Source organism: Miniopterus schreibersii (assembly GCF_964146895.1).
Source record: "Miniopterus schreibersii genome assembly, chromosome: 14".
NCBI classification, from domain to species: Eukaryota; Metazoa; Chordata; class Mammalia; order Chiroptera; family Miniopteridae; genus Miniopterus; species Miniopterus schreibersii.
The window spans coordinates 50,944,393-50,966,346 of NC_138114.1; the positions used below are offsets into that span (position 1 = coordinate 50,944,393).

The 21,954-nt window shown below is 58.0% G+C and overlaps 1 protein-coding gene across 1 annotated transcript; it reads right to left on the minus strand.

Moving 5' to 3' along the window:
• Positions 1–433: 433 nt before the first annotated feature.
• On the minus strand, positions 434–20,221 carry ADGRA1 (adhesion G protein-coupled receptor A1). Its single transcript, XM_081158023.1, has 7 exons — positions 19,856–20,221; positions 18,988–19,194; positions 14,461–14,588; positions 13,227–13,350; positions 9,307–9,452; positions 4,381–4,479; positions 434–3,123 (listed from the first exon to the last, which is right to left on the minus strand). Exons 2-7 carry the CDS (start codon positions 18,988–18,990, stop codon positions 1,905–1,907), a joined length of 1,719 nt encoding a protein of 572 aa, XP_081014149.1. The 5' UTR covers positions 18,991–19,194; positions 19,856–20,221; the 3' UTR covers positions 434–1,904.
• Positions 20,222–21,954: the final 1,733 nt, after the last annotated feature.

Here is a 21,954-nt window from a genome sequence, read left to right on the forward strand (position 1 = left end):
CACAGAGCAAGGAAGGGACAGAGAATGTCAGGCCACCGGCAGCCTGAGCTCTGTCCAGCTCCCTGCTGTTCTGGAAGCTCATTCCACACGGAGCACCAGACTGCAGTCGTGCGGTGGACTTTTGTGCTGTGGAAACATTACATGCCAGTGGGACATGTCGCAACACTGCTCCCAGCTGGGCCCAGGAGGCTGTGTCAATACTGTAACTCCCGAGGTTTATTCAGCGCTGGGCTGCTTTGGTCTGAAGAGTGAGGTGTGCTGTCTGTTCTGCCAGGGCTGCTGAGGGTGGGAGGGATGCTGGCCACCCGGGAGGGTGGGGTGGGGGGTGCCGGGGAAGAGCAGCCCTGCCCCAGGCCCCGGGGCACAGACAGGGCCTCTCCCCTTGAGGGTCAGAGATGCACGTGGATGCCATTAACCAGCCTCACAAAGGACAAACAATGTAAACCACTGTATTTCACCTGACGGTTCTGCATCTACAGTGTGTACACAGCACAGCGTCGGGTCTCGGTTCATATCAGCTACAGAAGCAGGTGAACAGCCGGGCAGCGCCGGAGACAGGAACCGCCCAGCGGTCATCTGGTTGCCTGTCTGGTTGACCAGTGAGGACACATGGGGTTTGTGGCAAGTATGGACACTGGGAAGTTACAACTTCACGGTCAGGTTTGCAGGAATCCCGGGAAGTGAGGCTCCTTGTGCTCAGATACTGAGCGTGGGACCTGGGGCACCCGACACACTCCTTGCCCCTCCCGGTGTGTGTGAAGGAAGGAGCTGCCCTGGGTGATGGCCTCCCGCCCAGACGGCAGAGCACACCAGCAAGTCACAGCCGTGACAGCTGTGCAGAGCCCTGACTGCTTGGCTCTGCTGCCTGTGAGCGATGTGCTGTGTGCACGTGTGGTGGTGATGCGTACACAGGTATGGTGTACTGTGCATGGATGGGGTGAACATGTGATGCACACATATGGCATGTGCACGCAGGTGGTGCGTGCACGTACACGTGTGTATATGTACGTGTGTGAGTGTGCATGTGTGTGTGTCTGCACACGTGTCATAGTTCCTGGAGGAGGGAGGGAGAAAGGGAGGGGCTCCCGGGCACAGTCTCACACGCACATCACGTCCCTCTGGATGTCCAGGCTTCTGCCTTTGAGAGGACCCACTGACCCAGCCCGTGGGATGGGGCACTTTTGTCCTCTGAGTCAGGGCTTTGTGTTCATGGAAATGCCAGCCCCTCCTCTTTTGGGGGCAGGGAACTTTATTTTCCGCAAATGCCCATGACAGTGGTTGGCTTTGGAAATTGAATATTCATTAAAGGACATTTGGGCATTTACAGAGCTGTGTGGCCCCCTCCAACCCCTCTGAAGGCCATGTGCTCCCAGAGCACAGCTGGGTGCCCCCACGTCTGTGAGGCTCTCGGGCCTGCAGGGCTGGGCTGCATCCAGGACGGAGGCTGAAGGTGGAGATGGCATCGGGCGCAGGATCGAACATGGGTCCTCAGGTCCAGAGCGCACTGGACTGACCAGCAGGCTGCCGGCCCCTTGGAGCAAAACTTAACACACACATTGAACACGAGAAAATATCAGTGGTGCCTCCTGCTGTGGCCATCACAGGCGGGCAGGGCTCCCCACGCTGAGGCTGTTTCCTCTGCCTGCTGCGTGGCCGGGCTGTCCGGGAACCGGGTGCTTCAGGTTGGAAAGCGGTGAGTGGACATGGACAGCTTGTCTGACCTCGGGGTTAGGGAGGCAACATGGCTCAAAGCGTCTTCCCACTTGAGTCCCTTCATAATGAGGGGGTCAGTTGGGGTGCCAGGTGCTTCTGAGAGGCTCTGTCACTTGGTGACCCCACCGACCTCACGTGGCAGAGGGTCCCTGCTCTGCTCTGATGCTCTCCCGGGGCAGGTGCCGTGGCAACTACACAGTCGTCTCATTCTTCCAGGGCCCGGTTCGGATGTTGCCTGTGATGTCAGCACCATAAGGCACGGCTTCGCACATGTCACCCTTGAGCAGCCCATTCTCCGGGCCACCAAAGGACAGGGACTGTGTCCTCCGGAGCATCTCAAAGTGGGCTGGGCCGCGGCCTACCTCCCTGCTGGCCCGTGGGGCGCAGCTATAGAGTGTGGGACTGATGTTGCCGCTCTCGGGCTGACTGACCAAGGGGAAGGGGTCGCCCTGGGCGCAGCAGGCCAGCGTGTGCATCCCCGCCGGGCCTTCGAGCGAGCTGGGGGGGCTGCCTGTGCGTGAGCTGCGGGGGCTGCCGTCCAGGCTGGATGGGATGTGATAGGCATACTCCTGCTCGGCCGCGGCTGCCCGGTGCCGGCTGAAGTAGTGAGGCTTAGTTCTGCCCTGGAGGCACCTGTGCAGGTGTGGGTCGTGCCCAAATTCGTCTTCCTCGTGCAGGTGGACATGGGCCATGTCCTCCATCAGCTGCTCACAGTGCATTTTGGCACAGCAGGGTGTGGCTGGCGACAGGCAGCTGACATGGCTCTGGGTGGCCTGCAGGTTGGTCATCTTGCAGTGGCTGGCCGATGGGTGCCCAAAACCCCGTGGCTTGCCAACACAAGGCGAATCCTGCAGGCAGGTGGCATGTCCCAGTGCGTCCCCATTGGCATCAAGCGTAGGGTGGGCACTGAGCTTCGAGGCCTGAGTGTCCCGGCGGGAAGGGCAGCAAGACCACCAGCAGTGCCACACGTCGTCCCGCTTGGCGCAGTGGTGGATGAGCACGAAGAGCCCCAGCGTCACACAGAAGGCGCCGTACAGGCAGCTGAAGACCATGTCTAGGAAGTGGCCCTGTGTCACAGCCAGGGCCCCGAAGGTCCACGTGGCCGTGAACAGGAAGAGTGTGAAGGCAGCAGCCCGCAGCTGGGCCTTGAGCGAGTGCTCATTCTGCAGCAGCGAGGCGGCCAGGGTGGCGCAGGTGGACGGCATACCCCGGGGGGCCCTGGGGCTGTGGCCAGCCTCCGGCCCTGCCAGCCGATGCTGCTCCTCCGTCCGCTCCCTGAGCTCGTATCTACGCTCCGGGTGACGCCGCAGCTGGACATAGGTGCCCAGGAAGTACACGCAGGTGACCAGGGCAATGAAGGCCACTGGCCCGTAGAATGCGCCCAGGCTGGGCTCCCAGGCCATCCAGCAGCTGCGGGGGGAGAGTGGGTGAGTGTGAGTCACACTGCATAGAGCACCAGTGAAGTGAGGCCACTGTCCCCCTCAGCTCATGGGGATGCTGCCATTTCCTAGTGTCAGTGAGTGCAGTTGTGTGATCAGGACACAAACAAACACAGACTGAAGCGTGGTGCAGATCAGAGGCCCGCCGGCACTGGCATGAGTCACCAGGACAGTGCGGAGGGGGTCTGGGGTGTGAGGAGCACATGTGGAGCTGCTCTATGTTCTCTGCTTGCCACTTTTTGTGCCACCACTTTTCTTGTGTCCCTTCCTCCCTCCCCAGATAGGCCCCGGAATGGGTGACCATGGAGGCAACAGGACCCTGTGCCCTGTGGGGCTTAGTTTTGGGGGAAACTGAGGGAGGAGTAGGAGCCAGTGAAGGTGTGGGGGGTGGTAGGCATAGCTCGAGGGCCCCGAGGGGGTGCCTGAGGGCTGTGCTGTGACCTGGGCCCAGAGTGGGGCTTCTGTGAACATGGGGGTGACACTAGCCTTCCTGGGGGCAGGAGGGGTTAGCTGTGGGGAGAGAGCCCAGTGCTGACTACCACCTGCACCCTGAGGTGCCCGTGGAAATCATTACTGGGCATGGCCAGCAAGTGGCCTCATGGTCGGGTGATGAGGAAGGGGCCCCACCCTGCCCACCAGGGCCACCCTGATGCACTCAGGCTACTTTGGCGGCCCAAGGCTGAGAGGTGATCAGAAAGTGTCCTGGGGCACTGGGGCCTGTGGAGCTGGGGGTGCGCGTCCTGTGGGGAATGAGAGTGGGGAGAGTCAGTGAGGTCCCCAGGCCTGGGCAGGGCAGGGAGGGCCTGCGGGTCTGACTCAGCTCCTATCACAGCTGGGTCCACTCTGCTGGCCTCGGGCATGCTGCCCAGGTGTATTGGTTCCCCGGGCCTCTCCATCTCCACAAACCAACCCTCAGTACCCAGGGAAAGAGCGAGGGGGAAACTGAGTCCATCAGGGAGGAGGGCAGCTTTGGGCAACCAGGGCTTGTGCTGTCACCTCATGGACACCTGGGGACAGTCCCTGGGCAGCCCCAGGACCCTTGCCCTGCGTGGTCTCAGCAAGGCTGCACCTCATTTCCAGACTGTTTCAGTCTGTTGTCTATGAGCGTCTGTGACCAGCGGAGGTGCTGCCGCTGGATAGCGCGCAGCCAGGGGGACTGGCCCCGGGCGGCGCTCCTGCACAGGAGCCTCATCAACGGCCACCCTCACCCCTCAGTGCTTGTACTCACTATGCCGAGTCTGAGTCCTCCGTCCCGTAATTCCTGATGTTTGTGGCAGCCGTGACCCCGCAGATGATGAAAGGAACCCCTCCACTGATGAGGTAGAACCTGCCGGAGATCAGGAGGCCGCTCACTGCCCTTTGAACCCAACTGGATCACCTAAGGACAGCACCACCTTCGGGGCAAAGGAGGGAGGCATGGCCCAGGGGTCCTGGCCAAGTAGCTGTCAGTCATGGGCAGCACCAGCCTCCCTGACCAGGGAGCCACTGCCAGGGCCTGGCCTCTCCTCTGCCCCCTTCCTGCACTCCCAGCTCGCTGGCTGCTGTCCCGCTGCAGAGATGGCCCTGGCCAGGCCCCAGTGCCACATCCCCAATGAGAAGAATGACACAGGTCCTAGGTCCTTGGGTGGGAGCAGGATGACCCTGCCTATGGTCACTTTTGGTGACCTCTGGGGACTGTGCCTCCCAGAATTCTATACCCAGAGAACACACCCTTCAGAATGCAGGAGAAATAAAGACATATTGTAACAGAAATAAAACTAAGAGAATTGGCCACCAGCTGACCTGCACTTCAAGAAATGCTAAATGAAATGCTTCAGGCTGAAGGGATCTTGTACCAGAGGGACACTTGGAGGAAGGAAGGATATAAAAATGCTAAGTATTAGGGTAAATATAAAAGATTTTGTTTCCTCTTAACTTCTTCAAAATATGTATGACTGTTTAAAGAAAAAATGTTACCTCTGCCTGTGGCACTTATGACTTATGTAGGGGTAATCTATCTGGAGTCTGCTGCATAAGGATGGTGGGAGGGGACAGTGGCCAAGCGTGGCTCCTGGGCACAGCTCAGGGGCATGGCACAGTCAGCAGAGGGCGCTGGAGGCTTAGACAGCTATTCTTGCTGCAGCTGCTGGGCAGTCAGTGGTGTGGAGCCCTGCCCAGGCCAGTGATCCTTTCCCAGCCCGAAGCTACCCCTCTGCACCAGCCTCACTTGCCCAGTGGCTCCAGCCACATCCTCTGCAGTGAGGTCTGAACCAACTTTGGGGACTTCCAGGTCACAGCCCCTCTCCTGTCGTTGTCATGCAATCCCTATCGGGGACTGTACTGTCGTACAAGGATCCGTTGTCGTGGATCTCTGTGCGACAGTGGAGTTTCTGTTTTGTTTCCACTGACACAGCCCCTAGCAGACTCCAGACCCATTAGGACCATGTGCTCCCTGCACTCCTGTGTCCCTGCACAACCCAGCCAGGAGACCACCTGGCCTTGGGGTCACCGAGGGGCAGCACGGGAACCAGGGATGGCCCTGAGCACAGGGACTCTTGGTCTTGAGACACGGAGAGTCTGATCAGTAAGTGGGGTGGGGTAAGTGATGTTCACGTGTGAGAATGTGGATTCGGTCCCTGCTGTGAGCACCACTGTCCCCTGCAGTCTGTAGACACCCTGTGATGAGCCTTTCACCCTTGACTTTGAAGCTATCCCGCTACTGTGGTCTCACTCTGATATCTTCACCGCATGTCCCCTCAGATTCCCTCGATGGCTTGTAATGATGGTACCTGCCTAGACTGGTGATAAGTCTTCATGGAGGAAGCTGCGTGTCCTTCAGCCTCAGTGCTGGCCACCTATGGTTGCCTTTATCCAAATGTCCCCAAGGGGCTGAGCCATCAAAGCCTTTGGCCACTTCTCTCTGCTCTGGAGTCCCATCTTCCACCTGCCACTGAACACCCAGGCAGACCGTGCATGTGACCACCTTGCCCAAGGTGACATCCATCCGGGCCTGGGGAGCTGAGGGGCCCTGGATGGTGCGGGGAGCTTGGGAATGAGATTGCTGCCTGAGGGTGATAAGGCCCAGGAGCACTTCTGAAGTCGACCAAGCAGCCTTTAGGGACCCCTCACCTAAGCCACCCGATACCTGGAAGCCACCTCTCTGACTGCCCGGCCTTGCTGCCCACCAGCATCCCCCCCATGGAGGAGGCAAAGCCCCTGGAGAGGCGACCATGTACAAGGACCGTTTGTCACAGGAGAGACGGCCAGTCTAGGTAAGGTAAGGACAAAGTGCAGTGGAGCATAAGGAGCCATGAGGATGCATGTGTAGACGTGAGGCTCAGCGAGTGTGCCCACCCCTCGCACAGGGGATCCACCTAAGGGGCATCCATCTCCTGGCCCAGCTGCTTCTCTGTGTGACCAGGACTTGTGAATTCCAGGAAATCAGCCTGGTGAGTCCAGTAAAAGAGCCGTTTGCACCCTGTGTGAGCACTCGGCCTGTAAGGGCACACGGGCCTCTGAGATCACAGCTCGCTCCTGACCTCCCTTCTCCAGGTTGCACTGACCACGGTGGGTGGAGGTGATGGTCCTCAGGGAGAAGAGCTGGTGGACAAAGTCCTCGGGACTCACACAGAGAAGGTGAACGGCGTCTGTCCTGCGTGCCCACAGTGACGTGAGGGAGGCTGCAATGCGGTGTCCTGTCCAGAACTGTGTCCTGGTATTTCAAATGTAACTGGACACTTCATGACCCAGCACCGTCTGCCATGGCTCACTCAGGGACAGGGGCCAGCACATAGGGCTGCGTGATCACTTTTGCTTTAAGAAGAGCTCTGCGTTCCGGAACCTAGACTGTAAACCAGGACATCTGTTCCCAGGTATGGCTTTGTGGGGTCACTGGAGGACACCGGCGTTGGCCCCTGTGCATCCTGCTTGGTTCACCAGTGGCCCTGGAGCCCTGTGCCCCTGCACAGGGCAGTAGTGCACCTGGGTGCCACACTGAAGGGGCTGTGGTGCCTCCTGTCCCGAGGAGTGGCCGTGAATGCCAAGCTTAGGTTTCTCATCAGAATTGTCCTCCTGCTGAGAAGGTTCCTGCAGAGGGAGCCCCAAAGAGCTTCCTCCCCCTGGGCAAGTTGGACGAAGGGACAGCAAGGGCCCTTCAGCACTCAGGTCACGCTGGACTCATGTAAGTACCTTGGTGTTAATGCGAGTGCATTTTTCTAACGGAAAAGCCACCAGCAGACCTTAAACACTAGGAAGTAGTTAGGGGTACTTGTTGGAAAGGGCAGAACAGATTGCAAAATTAGGATATAATTACATGAAGCTAAATTGGGAATTAGCCTCTGAGCACCTATAAAACCACAGCAGGAAAGTCTATTTTGATTCTGAAGTGGTTCTCTCTGTCCAAAGGCTGTGGTCTGAATGTGTACCCCCAAGTCCATATGGTGAAGCCTTAACTCCGAAAGTGAGGGTGGTAGGTGGGGCCTTCAGGAGGTGATCATGTCACAAGGTGGAGCCCCTTGATGGGATCAGTGCCCTTGTGACAGAGACACTGAGAGCTCCTTGCCCCTCCACCATGTGAGGACACAGTGACAAATGTGCAACCCAGAGGAGGGCCCTCACTTGGCTGCACTAGGGCCCTGACCTCAGACTTCCAGCTTCTAGAACTATGGGGAATAAATGTCTGCTGTTTATAAGCCCTCAGTCCGAGGTATTTTCTTTTAGCTCAAACTACAACGTTCATGGAGCCAGTGGGAGCCAGAGGGAAGGTCTGTCTGCTCGGACACCCTCCTTGAAGGGGTCCGGCCAGTGGGGTGCCACCTCCTACTACAATATGATCAGCCTCTGGTCTCCTTGGGGAAATCCCAGGCCCAGCATGGTCACCTCCAACCTCAGGACCCCAGAGGCTGGGGGAAAGCTGGGAGGGGCTGGAGAGGAGGCCCACACTGGAGCCCTGAGCTGACCCCCCAACACGAGTCTGCGCCTGTGGGAGGGGTGTGCACACTGGAGACCAAGGGCAATGTTGCTGGGGTCTCAGCACCATGTGTTCCCCACCCCCAACCTACATCCAGGTCTTTTTGTACAAAGGGATGAGACACAGAGGGAGGAGCAGGTGGCAGTGACCTCCAGGCAGTGCAAGAGTAGCTGCAAGTCCCAGAGTGACCTGCAGTTATGACACTGCGGCCCTGAGTCTGGCAGGGCCTGGGCACGTGGCTTGGTTAGGGGCATTTTGAAGCCGTCAGAGGAAATGATCAAAATGTTCCATGGCCTTCATCTCATTCGTCAAAAAACCAGGCACCCTTCAATCATCAATTACAGACCAAGATACGGGACGTGGGACCTCCGGGAGGACAGACAAGATAATGAAATCCTGCCTCCCTGGCTTGTGTTGGTGGCCCATGGACCATGGGCCCTGGTTAGCACGTCTGCTTGTATCTGAAAACCAACCAATGTTGGAAAACCTCTGGGGGAGGTCACCTCAGTGTCGCAAACAACACAGAGCACTGCCTCAAAAAGAGTTCTTCTGAGGACTTTCAGGCACCTGGAGGTGTTGCTGGGTAGCCCTTCAAATTTGGAGTCAAATGGAGCTCAGTCCCAGGGGCTGGGTGTCCACGGTCCCCAAACATGGGCCACAACCTCACAGTGGCAGCAGCTACCTCTTACAGGACCACCTGGGTGGGGCTGTAACGGGGACCCCTAACAAGCCACGGTCCCTCATGGGACCACCCGCGCACCCTGAAGTGTCCTGGCCTGAGGAAGTAACAGGGTGTCTGGCTACAGCTGGGGCCTATTCCCAAAACCACTGTGAGCCCCAGACAAAGGCACAATCATCTTGAAGCCAGCAACTCCAGCAACTGAGCTGCCTTGGTTTCCCCAGCTAATGAGTAGGCATCTTAACTCAGAGATCCCTGAATAACTGAAGCCACTTACTGATCCCCACTGGAGCCATCTGCACCATGGCCCACCCACAGCATGGAGCTCAGCAGCACTGGCTGGACACCCTGGCCCCCAGACCAGCTGACCAGGCTCTAACCCTAGCTCACTGCCCACCCCTGACACCCCCAGCACCCCCAACCCCCAGCCACCTCATCCTTAGGCTCCGAGTTTCCTTGTGAGCCACTTTGCCTAGACCCCTGCAGCAGGCCTGGGGGGTGGAGGGGACATGCACACACTCTGGTACCTGAGCAGGGGCTGCTGGGAGTATGGAGGCTGGTCTGCCCCTGGGCACGGTGGGGCCTTCTTGGTCACCTGCTTGTAGATGTTCCTGGCGGTCACGGCGATCCACAACATGGTGCAGAGCGAGCAGTAATGCAGCACGATGCCCACCTGGCGGGGGAGACAGGTCAGCGGTTGCCCACCAGCACACTGACCTCCCAACTCCATGTCCCAGAGCATCTAGCCCTCCCACTCCCCTGCGTCCTCAGGAGGCATCTCAGCAGTGACAGGAAATAAGGCAACTAAAGGCTCCAGGCTCCAGCAACACTGCACTTCACAGGGGCCTCTGAGCGCAAGGGAGATGCCTGGGCTGCAAAGACGCTTTGCAGGTGTCTTTGAGCAGCTTTGCTCTCCTGCAGAGCGATGGGCTGGGAGTCCGTGGGCCTGGGCGCATGTTGCCCCTGGGCGTGGTCCACGTGGGGCCGGCTACAAGGGCAGGATGCACACCACCCTGCACAAGTCCCTGTGGTGGGTGTGGCCCAGGCACGGACCCAGAGGGCTCCAGGGAGCGCATGTGCCAGGCCCTCCCCGCACGGTGCTTCCTACCAGGTGAAGGTGGTGGGAGGTGCAGCAGCAGTTTCCCAGGTGCCCATGTTTTGGGCCCTGCCTGTGAGATCAGCACCACCTTCTGGATCAGACTCGCAAGTCCGCTCCCCGTAAGTCAGAGTTGCTTGTTACTATGAAAACAGTGCCAGGTCCATCCCATCGCCAGCACTTACTGCATTAGCTAATCACGCATTCTGCACTCTGTCTCCATGTGGTTCTAGAGAATGAGGTTACCTTTGAAGTAATAACCTGACATTTTGCAACGACAAGTAAAATATGGCTATAATTGGAAAGGACATAAATGTTTAAGGAACACAGAGATTCTCTGAATAAAGTGAGCATTGCACCATTATAATGATTTATCAAGTGCGGAGTTCAGTTTTACCTATGAGAAAACTCCATAATAATTGATGAGAACATCAGGATGGGGGGTAAATCCCAGAATAGTATTTAGGGTTTTGGATGGGCTCCTGCACCTGGGCCCGTCCAGCCTTTTCCTTGGCCTGGCCTCCCCGGGGCTTGAGTTCCATCCCACGCGCACAGCTTTACCCCACCCCATGATGGAGGAGGCGCTAGGAATCCAGGGAACAAACTTGGCACCAGGAGGAGCAGAATGGGGGACTGTGTCACCTGGCCCTTGGTTGAAGGATGGTCTGACTTTCTTTTCAAGAAGAAATAGTCAGAGACACATCCTCAGAGGCGAGGAGGGCAGGGAGCACCCAGAGCAGGGAGGAGAATGTGGGGGAGGGGTGGGGCTGAGCCCCGGACAGACCACACGTGTGGGGATTCTGAGAGCATGTAAACGCAGAACTCTGTCTCCCAAACACGACGCAGGCTGGACACACGGAGAGGTCACAGGGACCCCGCCCTGGTTTTCAGACAGCACTCTACTGCCATCCCATGCTTCCGGGCCCAGGACAATGCTGGCTGTCCTTCTGTGTTCATGATGTCACTTTGTACTTTAATGAGGCGCACGGTCATTTTTTGTTGCCATGACAACCGTCTGTTCTCTTTATCCGGAGCTTGGACCACTTCTCATACATCACTCATAATCACCAGGAGCAACACTGGACAGGAAAAGCTGGCCAGAGGGTCCTGTGTCAGGCACCAGGGCCATGCACAGGTGTCACTGGTCAAAGTGGGGGCCAGCCTGGGTACCTATAATGAATCGGCTCATGCAATGAGGGAGTCTGAGGAAACCCCAGATCTACAGTCGGCAAGCTGGAGACCCAGGAAAATGACAGTGTAATTTCAGTCCCTGTCTGCATCCAAGAGCAGGAGTTGGATGTGGCAGCTGGCGACAGACAGGCTCTTTCTCACTCAGACTTTTATTCTATTCAGGCCCTGGAGGATTGGATGCCACCGACACCAGGCCCTCCACTTCACTCATCTCACCCCAAACACCATCACAGACACACCCAGAATCATATTTGATGTGTGTGGGTGCCCTGTGACCCCATCAAAGGGACACATGAAGTAGCCACCACTCCTTCCTGTGCCTCCCGGTCTCCTGCAGTGAGTGGAGGAGGGACTCGGGCCAGGAGCACCTGGCTTCACCTCTGCTCTGCAGCTCGTTTTCCCTGAAGCGCTGGGCAGGTTACTATCCCTCCCCACTGGAAGGCAGGTCCACACAGCAGGGCAACCAGTGGGTTTGTTCTCAGCTGCACCCGCAGCACCCTCAGGCCCCCAATGCATTTTTGTGAGTAAATGAGTGAATGAATGAATGGTGCCCTGCTACCTTCTGGAAAGGTTGTGGGGAGGTCAGGACAGTGTCTGCTCAGAGCACAGGGCTGACTGCCTCTGTCGGAGTCCTGAGGTTGTCACCACGAGAGAATCGGGCATTTCTCAGACTAACATGATTTCTACAGATCTTACCTCTATGGTAGCTTCTGGGTCACGCCTGCCCCACACTCACCATGCACCCTGGCCGTCCACCCTGCTGAACAGGCCAGGCCTCAGGTGCCATGAGAACACCTGGCAGACACAGACACCTCCCGGGTTTTCGGGAGGGCATGGGCTTCCCAGTGCCATGATTACCGGGTCTCTGAGGTGGGTGGGGGGACTGCACCACCGTGATTCTGGCAGCTACGCCCTGCTGGGCCCAGCTCAAGGGCACTCGCATGGAGAAGTGTGGACATAAAGTTAACAACCCCAGTCATGCGTCTGGATCTCTGCTCCTTGGCAGCATTGCAGGCGGATCATAAATTGGATTTCCTGGGGCACTTGCCTCAGCGGTTTCCACGCCCGTGAAAAGGTGTGAGGAGGAGGGTCTGCCCCTCATCGTGGTTTTCGGGTTTGTGCTGGATGGCTGGTCCTGATGTGGAGTCACAGAAAAGTGACTTCTCCTGCATCAGGAGCCTGGGGGCTGGGTCCTGGGGTGCCAGGGCTCTGGAGCAGGGGGCTCTCTCATGGGCCTAATGCGAATGGGCGGGTGTGGGGAGTGGGAGCTCAGAGCCCCATTATTCCCCGAGCTAGCCCTGCGGGAGCAGCATGTTGTCCACTGATCCTCAGGGTAAGTCACCAGTCGCTGCTGACTGTGCAGGTGGACAGGTCTCTTGTGGACAGATGGCCACCGAGGTCAGCGCCAGTACTCGGTCCCAGGTGGCGAGACTGTGGCAGCCCCCACAACCACCAATGAATGAATTCCCAGCAACAAGGCTGTAAGGAGATCAGCGTGACATCCTCGAGGGTGTCGGCTGCGAGAGTTCTCTCCATAGAGCCCAGGCGGACGTGCCCACAAAGTGACAGAAACCAAAGGGGTGAGTCCTTGGGGATATGGTCTGTGGATGTGGAAGGGCCTCTTCTGAGCCCTGTCAGGAGCTGAAGGGTAGTTTAAGCTTCTCTCTTTTCACCCAAGAGGGGGCAGGACGGACTCCTCTGTGGCCTCTACACGGGTCTCTGTGACCTAGACTCCATGGTAGCCTGCTGGTGACAGTTTCTGCTGCCTGTTGATGAGTCTCTGCATCAGCGTCCTGGGATTCTTACCTGCTCGTCCCCTGCTCCTGCCCCACCAGCCTTCGCAGGGTGCATCCCTACTTTCGGAAGAGCACTGTTTGTGGGGCAGTGAACTTCTAGTCTTGTCACCACAGGCCTTGGAGCAAGTTGGTTGAAATGAAAAATAGACTATTTACATGATCAAATGGAGCAACGTAAGCAGACTCACTTGGGTCTGCAACACGGACACTCTGGACACCTAACTGTTCTTTCAGGAGAAACACCTGAACAGATACTCAAATGAGATTTCATAAATGACACAAGGATCACAGATTTCCCCTTTGGCAGGAGAGCTGATAAACCCTTTAAAATCTGTAGCAGAAGGAAGACGCAAGCAGCACTCACCGCCTGGCACAGGACGGGGTACTTGGTACGATTGATGCCGCCCGCGAACACCGTGAAGGTCAGGGCCGCGTGCAGGCAGAAGTTCAGGAGCGTGTGCCTCCCCTTGCGGCTGATCCGGATGGCGCTGAGGAAACACAGGTGTCCCGTCAGGAACCCGCTCCTCAGCAGAGTGGCGAGAGCCCTTCCCCTGCATCTGTTCGTGTGGGAACCTGGCTGAAGGCCTCCGGGCAGGGAGACACACCCCAAGGACCAGATCAAGGGAAGGATGGATGGGCTGCGTGGAATCCACCCTTAGTGTGTGGCTCGTGGGGTTTGGTGTTAAATCCCCCCTGGAACATGAGGACTGGGAAGGTTTTTGAGAAATCTCCAACAACCTGGCCATTGACAGGTGACACCTGTCTAGTCACAGAGATGGGGGGTGAGGATGCAGAAATTCCTGGTCTCCTGTTCCCAGGACAGAGCTTGTCCCTCTCTGTGCAGATGTTTGGTCCCTTGAGAGGAGGCTGTGACAGTGACTGACTACACGGTGACCCCTATTGCCACGCTGGCACCTGGACTCGGATGCTGCCTATGGCTGTGACCACGCTTCGCCCCTGGCTACGGCCACGACTAGATTGCCTAGCCTATGCTGACAGCTGTGCCTGTGGCCACAGCCTCTCCGTGCTGTGTACCCACCCACGCCTCTTCCCGTGGCCGTGGTTAGGTGGTTATGCCGTGGCCTGGGCTCTGCCCATGACTTGCTTTGTGGGCTAGACCCTGACCATGGCCGGGACCCCTCCACATATTCCCCAGGGCATTGTCAAGTGATGGGGACACAGCCAGGCCATCTCCCCACTCCCAGGAAGAGGTGGCCAGGAAACCAGCTCAGCAGAGAACCAACTAGACTCCTCTCTCTAGAAAACAAATGCAGACATGCCTTAGGGTCTGCTGGCTGCTCCAATTTCGCCAGGACATGGGCCCTCGGGTGCTGAGCAGACACTGTGCCGTTGGAGGAAGAACTCATTTCACCCGATTTGATAAGAACACGGACGCCCGGAATGGAGGGGCATGGCTGACCCTGTCACTCAGCCAGCCTCGGCCACCCCCAGGGCCATCCAGGCTGGGCAGGCTCAAGCTGGCCGGCGGTCTGTGAAGTGCCTTCCAGGGATTCGTGCTACATGAGGGTAGGAGGTCTCACTTTGGGGTTTGCTCTTGGTGGGGAAGCAGGAAGTCTCCGGGCAAAGCGGGGCCTCACCTCTGGTGCATGAGGTAGGTGATGACCGAGGCGAGGAGACAGAGCAGCATGACGGCCGTGCAGGCGTACACCACGGGGTGCAGGAACTCCCCTGGGTGCTGGGACAGGGAGAGGACAGTCTTCAAATCCTGGAAGGAGCACAGAGCAACGTGAGCAGCATGAGCCGAGAACCGCATCGTAAGGCAGTGCCATCTGCAGCGACGCCCTGTGCCCCGTGTCCCTGCTCCGAGTCACAGTACATTAGTCCCCAGGACCTCGGTCAGGCAGATTCCGTTCAGACGCGTCTTATCTGTCGGTTTTTATTCACACATACATCCCCGCTCCCACATTAAGCCAAATAACACATCAGAATGGGGTTCCCTGCGATGCGCAGACACCTCAGGCGTTGGTTTAAGACTCAGAGTTTAGCGAGGACGCGCCCAGGCTGGGTTCACTGGCTGGGAGGTCACCCCGCCTTTGGGCGCTTCCTCCTTCTCTGAGGGCTGAGGCAGTTTCATCCACAGTGGATGTTTAATAAGAAACATCTAGTTCCCTTTGGCCTCCTGTTCTTTCTTTCTCCAAATCAGACTTATCATGGGTGCCTTTCTACATTTTTAGAGGTGACATTTAAAATTCAAAGTAGGCAATGCAAAACGAAGACATATTTTATATTTTAAAGTTCACACATGTATAAGTTCCTTTTGGAAGAATCTACTTTGCAAGCGTTCCACGAGCAAATCTTTACAATTGTTGGTGTGTGGTCAACAGAGCTGGACGGACGTCTCTGGACAAGTCCCCCTCGGCATGACCAGCAACTACGGGCGGAGCCTGGACCTCGCAGCAGAAAGGCTGGGGAGCTGGGAGGGGAAGATGAGGGGCCCCACCCTCTGACCCCTCTGGAGGCCGGGCTTTCAATTCCTGTTCACCTCAGGGACTGTGGGACCGGGAAGCTGTCTCCTCCTCCTGGGACACCTGGTTTCCATCCTACCAGGGGGCCTCTGTTCTCTGTGATACCCAAGGCCTGAGAGCAGGCCTGGGGTGCAGGTTTGTTTGCATTTCCTGTTTCCTGAGGCATAACTTCCTTTTACATTATATTATTTTAGTTGCATGTGTCCTTTTGGCATGTTCTGCAAACCAAATACACCAGAACATCAAGAACAGGAGGAAAGGAGGAGGGAGTCAGGTCACGTGTCACTTGTCTGATCAGAACATCACCCTTTAGCTGAGGGTGACACGTGGCAAAGGGGCCAGTGCGAGCCCAGGACGCAGGCGTGTGCGCGCGCAGACCGTGCGTGCATCCTGTCCTCGAGGCGAGGTGGCCACAGGCCGGGGGCACGCGGGCCGTCCTTCCTCGTGGTTCTGTACCAGCCGAGACTGTTTCATTAGCGCCTGGTGTCCCTTGTTGCTTTTCTAATGATAATTGCAGCTTATTGATCTGTCAACCTTTCATCAAAGTGTTCCCAGGGGAAAGGCAGAGGAAAAGATAAGTAATTTATTCATTCGGAGCACAAATTACCCTAATTGGACGTTGCATTTACATGTTTGTTACGTTTCCTTTTGGAGGTGTGTGGGCTGGTCGACTTCTGAGAGCTCCGGAGAGAACACTGAGAAGCGTCACGGGGATGTTCCTTCTCAACTGGCTGCCACTTGGCTTTAAATGGTTCATGTTTAAGGAGACACGTTAGTGGGTGACACTCTCCAGTTGTGGGATGAAGGCTGGTTTTATGGGTGTTTAGAAGTGTAAATATTGGACAGAATTAAAAGCACAAGCAGAAAGCACTCACTGATGTCTTCAAGTGCCTACAGCATCCAGGATAGTCTTCTAGGCGAGGCCTGAGGCACTGGCCTGTGGGCAGCAGGGACTCCTGGCTTGGCCTAGAGGGCGGGTTTGGAGTGGGAGCCACCCACTGCACAGGCTGATAGACTTTGGGCAACTGAGAGCTGGGAGTGTCCCGCATGGTGCTGGGCTCAGGTCCTGATTCAGCTCAGATGGCTGGTGGTTCCCTTCGTGTTGGCCTCCTGGAACCCTGCCCTGCGTCTACCCCAGTCTCTTTGGGGGTTTAATTCCCTTTTTTGAACGTGGGGTGCATCTGTGGGGAAAGGGGGCATTCTGAGAGTGCTGTGTGTCTTCACTCTAAGCACAGCCTGGGAGTACTGGCCTCTTGCCCTGTCCTGGCTTCAGGATCCTTCAGGATGTGCTCGAGGATGCTCTGATGACACTGAGCCCAGCCGTGAATTCAGAGCATGCAGGGGCTCTGCTGGGGTCTGCGCGAGAGCCCCAGCCCTGCTGTTGTGGCGCCTCCTGGGCCAGGACCACCCTAAACTGACCGAGTGGCCTTTGTGCCACTGGAGCCTGCAGGTCAGTGATGGGGAGCCACTCTAAGTGCAACCTGATGCTACTGTGACTGGAGGTGCCAGCAAGTGGCTGCACTACCTACGCCAAGCCTCTGCCTGCAGCCACTCCTAGCCCTGAGCACAGGCAGTGAGACAGCAGAGCCCCTCAGCCGGGCCACCGACGCTGCTCCTCTGAAAGGAGACAGAGAAAGCGCAAAGGTTTGGACAACCTTTTGCTCCATTTCCAAAGCTTGTCACTTTGTTCCCTGAGGAAAGGTGGTTCCCTAGCTCCGTGTGAGGGTCACAGGAGATTATAGGACACAAAGGAATGAGCACCTGGAACCTGCTTGCATTTGAATCCGCACTGCAGCAGCCAGGGCCAGGCCAGCCCACGGCTGCTTCGTGTACGAAGCTGTGATGGGGGGAGGTGGTGGCCTGGGCTTCAGGTGCCAGACACAGGCCTCCTAGGGGCAGCACCTGGGTACTCAGACCCTGTCTGTGCTGAACAGACAGCAGCACATTCTGAAAGGAGGCTCTGGTCCAGTGAGCCTGCCCAGAGACGCCTGGAATTTGGCGCAACTGAACTTCAGTGTGTGGCCGTGAAGACGTGGGATCAGGAGGCAGCTTGCCGACCACAGGTGTCAGGAAGGCCCGGGCCCCACGGGAGCTGCACCTGTGGCCAGAGGGTGGCAGCCTGCGGCAGGCAGGGCCACTGGGCTGGCTGGGCCAATGCCCCCGAGCCACTGGGGTGAACCTGCCCGGGCGCCTGCAGCACAGACTCAAACACACACAGAAAAGTGCTTGCACCTGAACTGTGACCCCCGCACGTGAGGCTGGGTATTCTCCATTCCTTTCAGAAACTCTCCATTGTAAATATTATTTATTAAGACAAAATCCCAACAACCTGCTGAAATCCAATCTCTGCGGGTAAGGCTAACCGGGCAGTTTTCAGTGTTGAACTGGCCTGTGTGCTGGCTGGGACCAGGGCACCATGTGCAGACCCGGCCCCTGAAATGAGAGTGAGTGTGTGGAAGGGCAGATGGGTCAGAGATGAGGCAAAGGCAGGTAGCGGTCACCCCTGGGGCCCTGAAGGGCACTGCTGGGCCCTGCCTCCTGGAGCGCCTCCTGGAGCACCTCCCAGCTCAACTTTCCTTCACCAGTGACAGGTTCCATTTGCGCATGAGGATCTACACTGAGGAAGGAAAGCTTGGACTTCTGCCACCCTGGAGGCCACAGCCATGTTGGGTGTGGCACCTTCAGGCAACAAGTGAATGGTTAGGAAGCTGGGGGCTGGGCCAGGCGGCCAGCCTCTCTGAGGAACGGCCTGTGCCCAAAACACGCAACCTCTCAGCTGTCTGAAAGGCGAGTGCCTGGCGTCCTTCCAACTTCTGAGGCATGGGACAGCCTGTGACGCTGAATTCTGGCAAAAAGCATCTCTCTTGTTTGGACATTTCTAATCAAGAGAAAATGAACAAGTGACTCAGACTGACCACTCCTTACGAAGCAGACAACCAGGTCTGCACTCGGGACTCATTGTGGGGTCCGTGCCACAGCGCTGCCGGCTGCACTGTCCTCTGGCGATCAGCATTCCCCGCACGCGCTCTGCCGGCTGTCCCTCACACACACAATGCATTATTCACTCAGCCATCAACCTTCCGGAATTCAAACCAGCAGCCACCACAGTGAGGCACACACAAGTCCGCAGGATGAGCCCCTCACAGCCTCGCGCTGCTCACAGCAGCCTTCCCCTTTGCCGGGGAGAGAAACACCCCCGTGTTTGCTGTACGTGCCGCTGAAGCCCACCCACGTCCCCCTGTGGTCCTGCCAACTTTCTGCAGGGAAGGGGTGGGCAGGGCTGCAGTGGGAGGGACCTGGGCCTGAGGCCAGGGAAGGTGCTCACAGGCCCTGGATCCGACCGGGGTGGGGGCGCAGGGCGGATGTCTCCTCCACTGATGAAATGATTCAACATTGCGGCATGCCATCAACTAATTAGTATGATCGTCGCTGAGCAGCCAGGCAGGTGGCCTGGAAATGAACGGCCTCACCCGCCCCAGCCATCCCCCGCTCCCCAGGACTCCTGGGCACAGGACCAGCATGTGCCTGGCTGCGGGCTAGCTGACCACCCAACAACTCACTTTTCTTGCCTAGGCTTCCATGCGCGGGGTGGCTGCCCTAGACGTGGCCCTGGCCTGGCCCCTAAGCATGTGGACTCACCATGAGCACGTGAAGTTACTGAAGGGTGGGCGCCGTGGATGCAGATGGCGTCGCCGCCAGCCGACTATGTGGCACCTTTCTCCCCGCCAGCTTCCATGGCAGTCCAGAAGGTCAAGGTCCCAAACAGTGGCCACAGGGTTGAGCCCCAGGCCACTGGCCTCAGGACGACTCTGGTGAGGCAGGTGAGGGTGGAGAGGCTGCACCTACCTGTGAAGATGGGGCCTAGTCAGGGCAAAGAAGGGTCCCCTAGCTGCCAGACCTCCCCCCGACAGCAGCCCCAGCACCTCCCGGAGTTGCCCCATCTTGGCTGCTCTCAGCCCAGCCAGCCTGTGGACTTTGACTCCAGGTTCCATCCGTCAGGGGCGCTGGGGGCGCCCTGGGCTTGGGAGCCTCAGGGGCCTCAGCCAAACGCACTGGCAGCCAGACTGCTCTCCGGGGAGCACTTCCTTCTGCACATTTAAAAACCAACCCATGCTCGCCACCCAGCACAGGAAACTAAACTCATAGGGCTGAATAACACGTCTGTCAGCTTAAGTCAAGAGAATCCAGTAAACCTTGAATTAATCTCCCAAAGAACAGCCAGCCCCGGGCAGGTGGACGTGGCCGGACTCAGGGGCTGGCGTGCTCCCCACACAGACATGGATTTCGGCTGTGGCTCAGTGCCCTCCGCTTAATCCAAAGTTATTCGGAATCTGCATTTCCAGGAGCAGGAATCGCCTCACCAGCTTGGCACTGATGCCGGAGAAACGGTGGTGCATGGACTCTGTGGCCAGAGGGCTCCGACCTTGCTTCCCCTGCCTCCTGCCGCTTCCCGGCCCCGGGCCCACCCCGCTGCCCAGACCCCGAGACGCGATGCCCAACTTCTCACCTATTTTGGCAAAAACAGCTGGAGTGGCAACAGCGCTGTGCCTGTTGCCGGGGAGCCGTGGAGAGCTCCCTGTGCCGGGGAGCAGGTCTCCATTCCGAGGGCTGGCGAGCGGAGTTATCAACAGATTGCAGGGCTGCAGCCGGGAGACGTGAGTCAGAGCCAGGACGGGCAGACATGCAGCGAGGTCCTCAGCACGCAGCTTCCAGAACTCGGGCGAGGAATGCCAGCCGCCCCTGCGCCTGCTTCCGCGGGCGACAGCCAGCGACGGGGACCGGCGGGAAGCGGGAGCCGTAACCATGGGGATGGGGGAGGCGGCTGGCGGCGCTGTGGCCGGCTCCCTGCCGCAGGCTGGGAATGGTTCTTCCCGCGCCCATCACACTGCAGAGCCGATTTAAAGAGACAACCGGCCAGGCTGCGCCCTGGCTCCCAGCAGAGTGGGACACTCACCTGAAAACGTCTCCCCGAAAGGAGGCAGGAGGACTGCTGATTTTATTTTGAAAGAAAAGCTCTGTTGTTGAGGGTTCCAAAAACAGCAATGTGACCAGGAAATTGATCTGGGAGGAATTTTCATAGTCCTTGTGCTAAAACATCACGAATCCAAACATGTGCAGACAGAGGTGAACCCACAATGAGTCCTCCCAGCGTGAGTCAGCAGGGCGATCCTGCCGGCGTGCACCGTGGCCAGGCGGAGAGAGCCCCCCAGCCTCTGCCCTGTCTAGGTTCAGCCCCCAGCCCCACGCAGAGCGGATCGGGGAGGCAGCGTGGAGAGGAGGTGGGGTCCTGTCTGCAGTGAGGTGGGCCCTGCTCGAGCTTCCAGGGGTTTGGGCTCAGCTCGTGGGAACTTGGGGGGCCCCGTCACTTTTCCTTTCAGTCTCGAAGGCTGTGACCCTGCTCAGAAGTCCCAGGTCCCTGCTGTTTCCGAAATTTGAGGGGCCTGATTTTAATGGTGTCATTAAGAATAAAGGAATTAGAGGGGTTCTACACTCTGGCTCCTCTGCCTCATGGCACTCTACCTCCTAGTGGGGTGCTCCCAATGCTCCTCTGTGGATCTTTGTGATGAGTCCTGAACCTCAGATGAAGGCACAAATCCCAGGGGTGAAGTGGCTTTCCAGGTGCCCAGGGAGTGCGTGTCGGAGCTGGTTGAGACCCACCTGCCTCTTAGGCTTGCTCCCCAGTTTTGAGCTTCCTGGGGGCCTGGGCCAGTGGACAAAAGAGGCAGGAAGGAAGGCAGGAGACCCATTCTGAACCTGGGGATTCTGCCCAGACTTTCCCAGGCTGGGCTCGTGCCCATGGTGCTTCTGCCCTGATATCTTGTCCCCTGCAGCCCCCTCCATCAAGACTGTCTGGGTACGGGGTGCAAGGTGGACTCGGGTCAACCCTTTGCTGCCCTCAGGGTTTTCCAGCCCAGAGATGGCAGAAAGACAGGGGTGAATAGCCTACCTGGGGGCCCAGGCTCAGAGGAGGGGAGGTGTGCTGGGGCAGCCACCTGGGCCTCTGCCATCACCAGCTGTCCCCTTTGCTCTGCGCATAGCCTTGTGTGCTGTCCCTGTGCCTCTCCCAGGAGTCAGTGATCCTTCCTGGCCTCAGAGCAGGGGGCCGGGACCAGAACTGGGCCTTCCCAAATCCCACAGGGGCAGCTCTGGGAGAACATACAGAAGATGCTGGTGGAAGGGTGAGGGGGGCAGCTTGGCCTGGGTAGCCCTGGAAAAGCCCCTCCCAGCCTGAGCCTTGGTCCCACCCTGTGCGCCCTGTGTGGGGTCCAAAGGCAAAAGCTAAGTTCCAGACTCACTTGGGGTTTGGTGGGTGCACAGAGGGTCCTGGGTGCTTTGTGGGACTCTGGGGTCTGATGGGGTACAAGGAGAGTCTCTGAGTCTTTGGGGGACCCTCTGGGGGCCCCTTCAGGCAGACAGGCCAGGCTGACTGCTCACATCCTGACCCTGAATTTCGTGGGCTGGACCCAGTGGAGGCCGGCACCCTGAATTCCAGCAGTAACCTGGGTGAAGGCAGGGGTGTCCCTCAGGAAGAGCTGGCCACACTGCAGCACGTTGAGGGCTGTCCCAGGAACCATATTTGTGGCCTCTGGCTCTACCAGCTGGGCA

Bases quoted from the DNA above. Each gene is read 5' to 3' on its own strand.
- ADGRA1 (XM_081158023.1), bottom strand. The intron at 9,453-13,226 runs GTGAGTGCTGCT...CTCCCCCGCCAG, and splicing joins ACCCCGTCCTGTGCCAGGCG to GTGGGCATCGTGCTGCATTA. The intron at 4,480-9,306 runs GTACCAGAGTGT...GATCTCCGGCAG, and splicing joins TCCCAGCAGCCCCTGCTCAG to GTTCTACCTCATCAGTGGAG.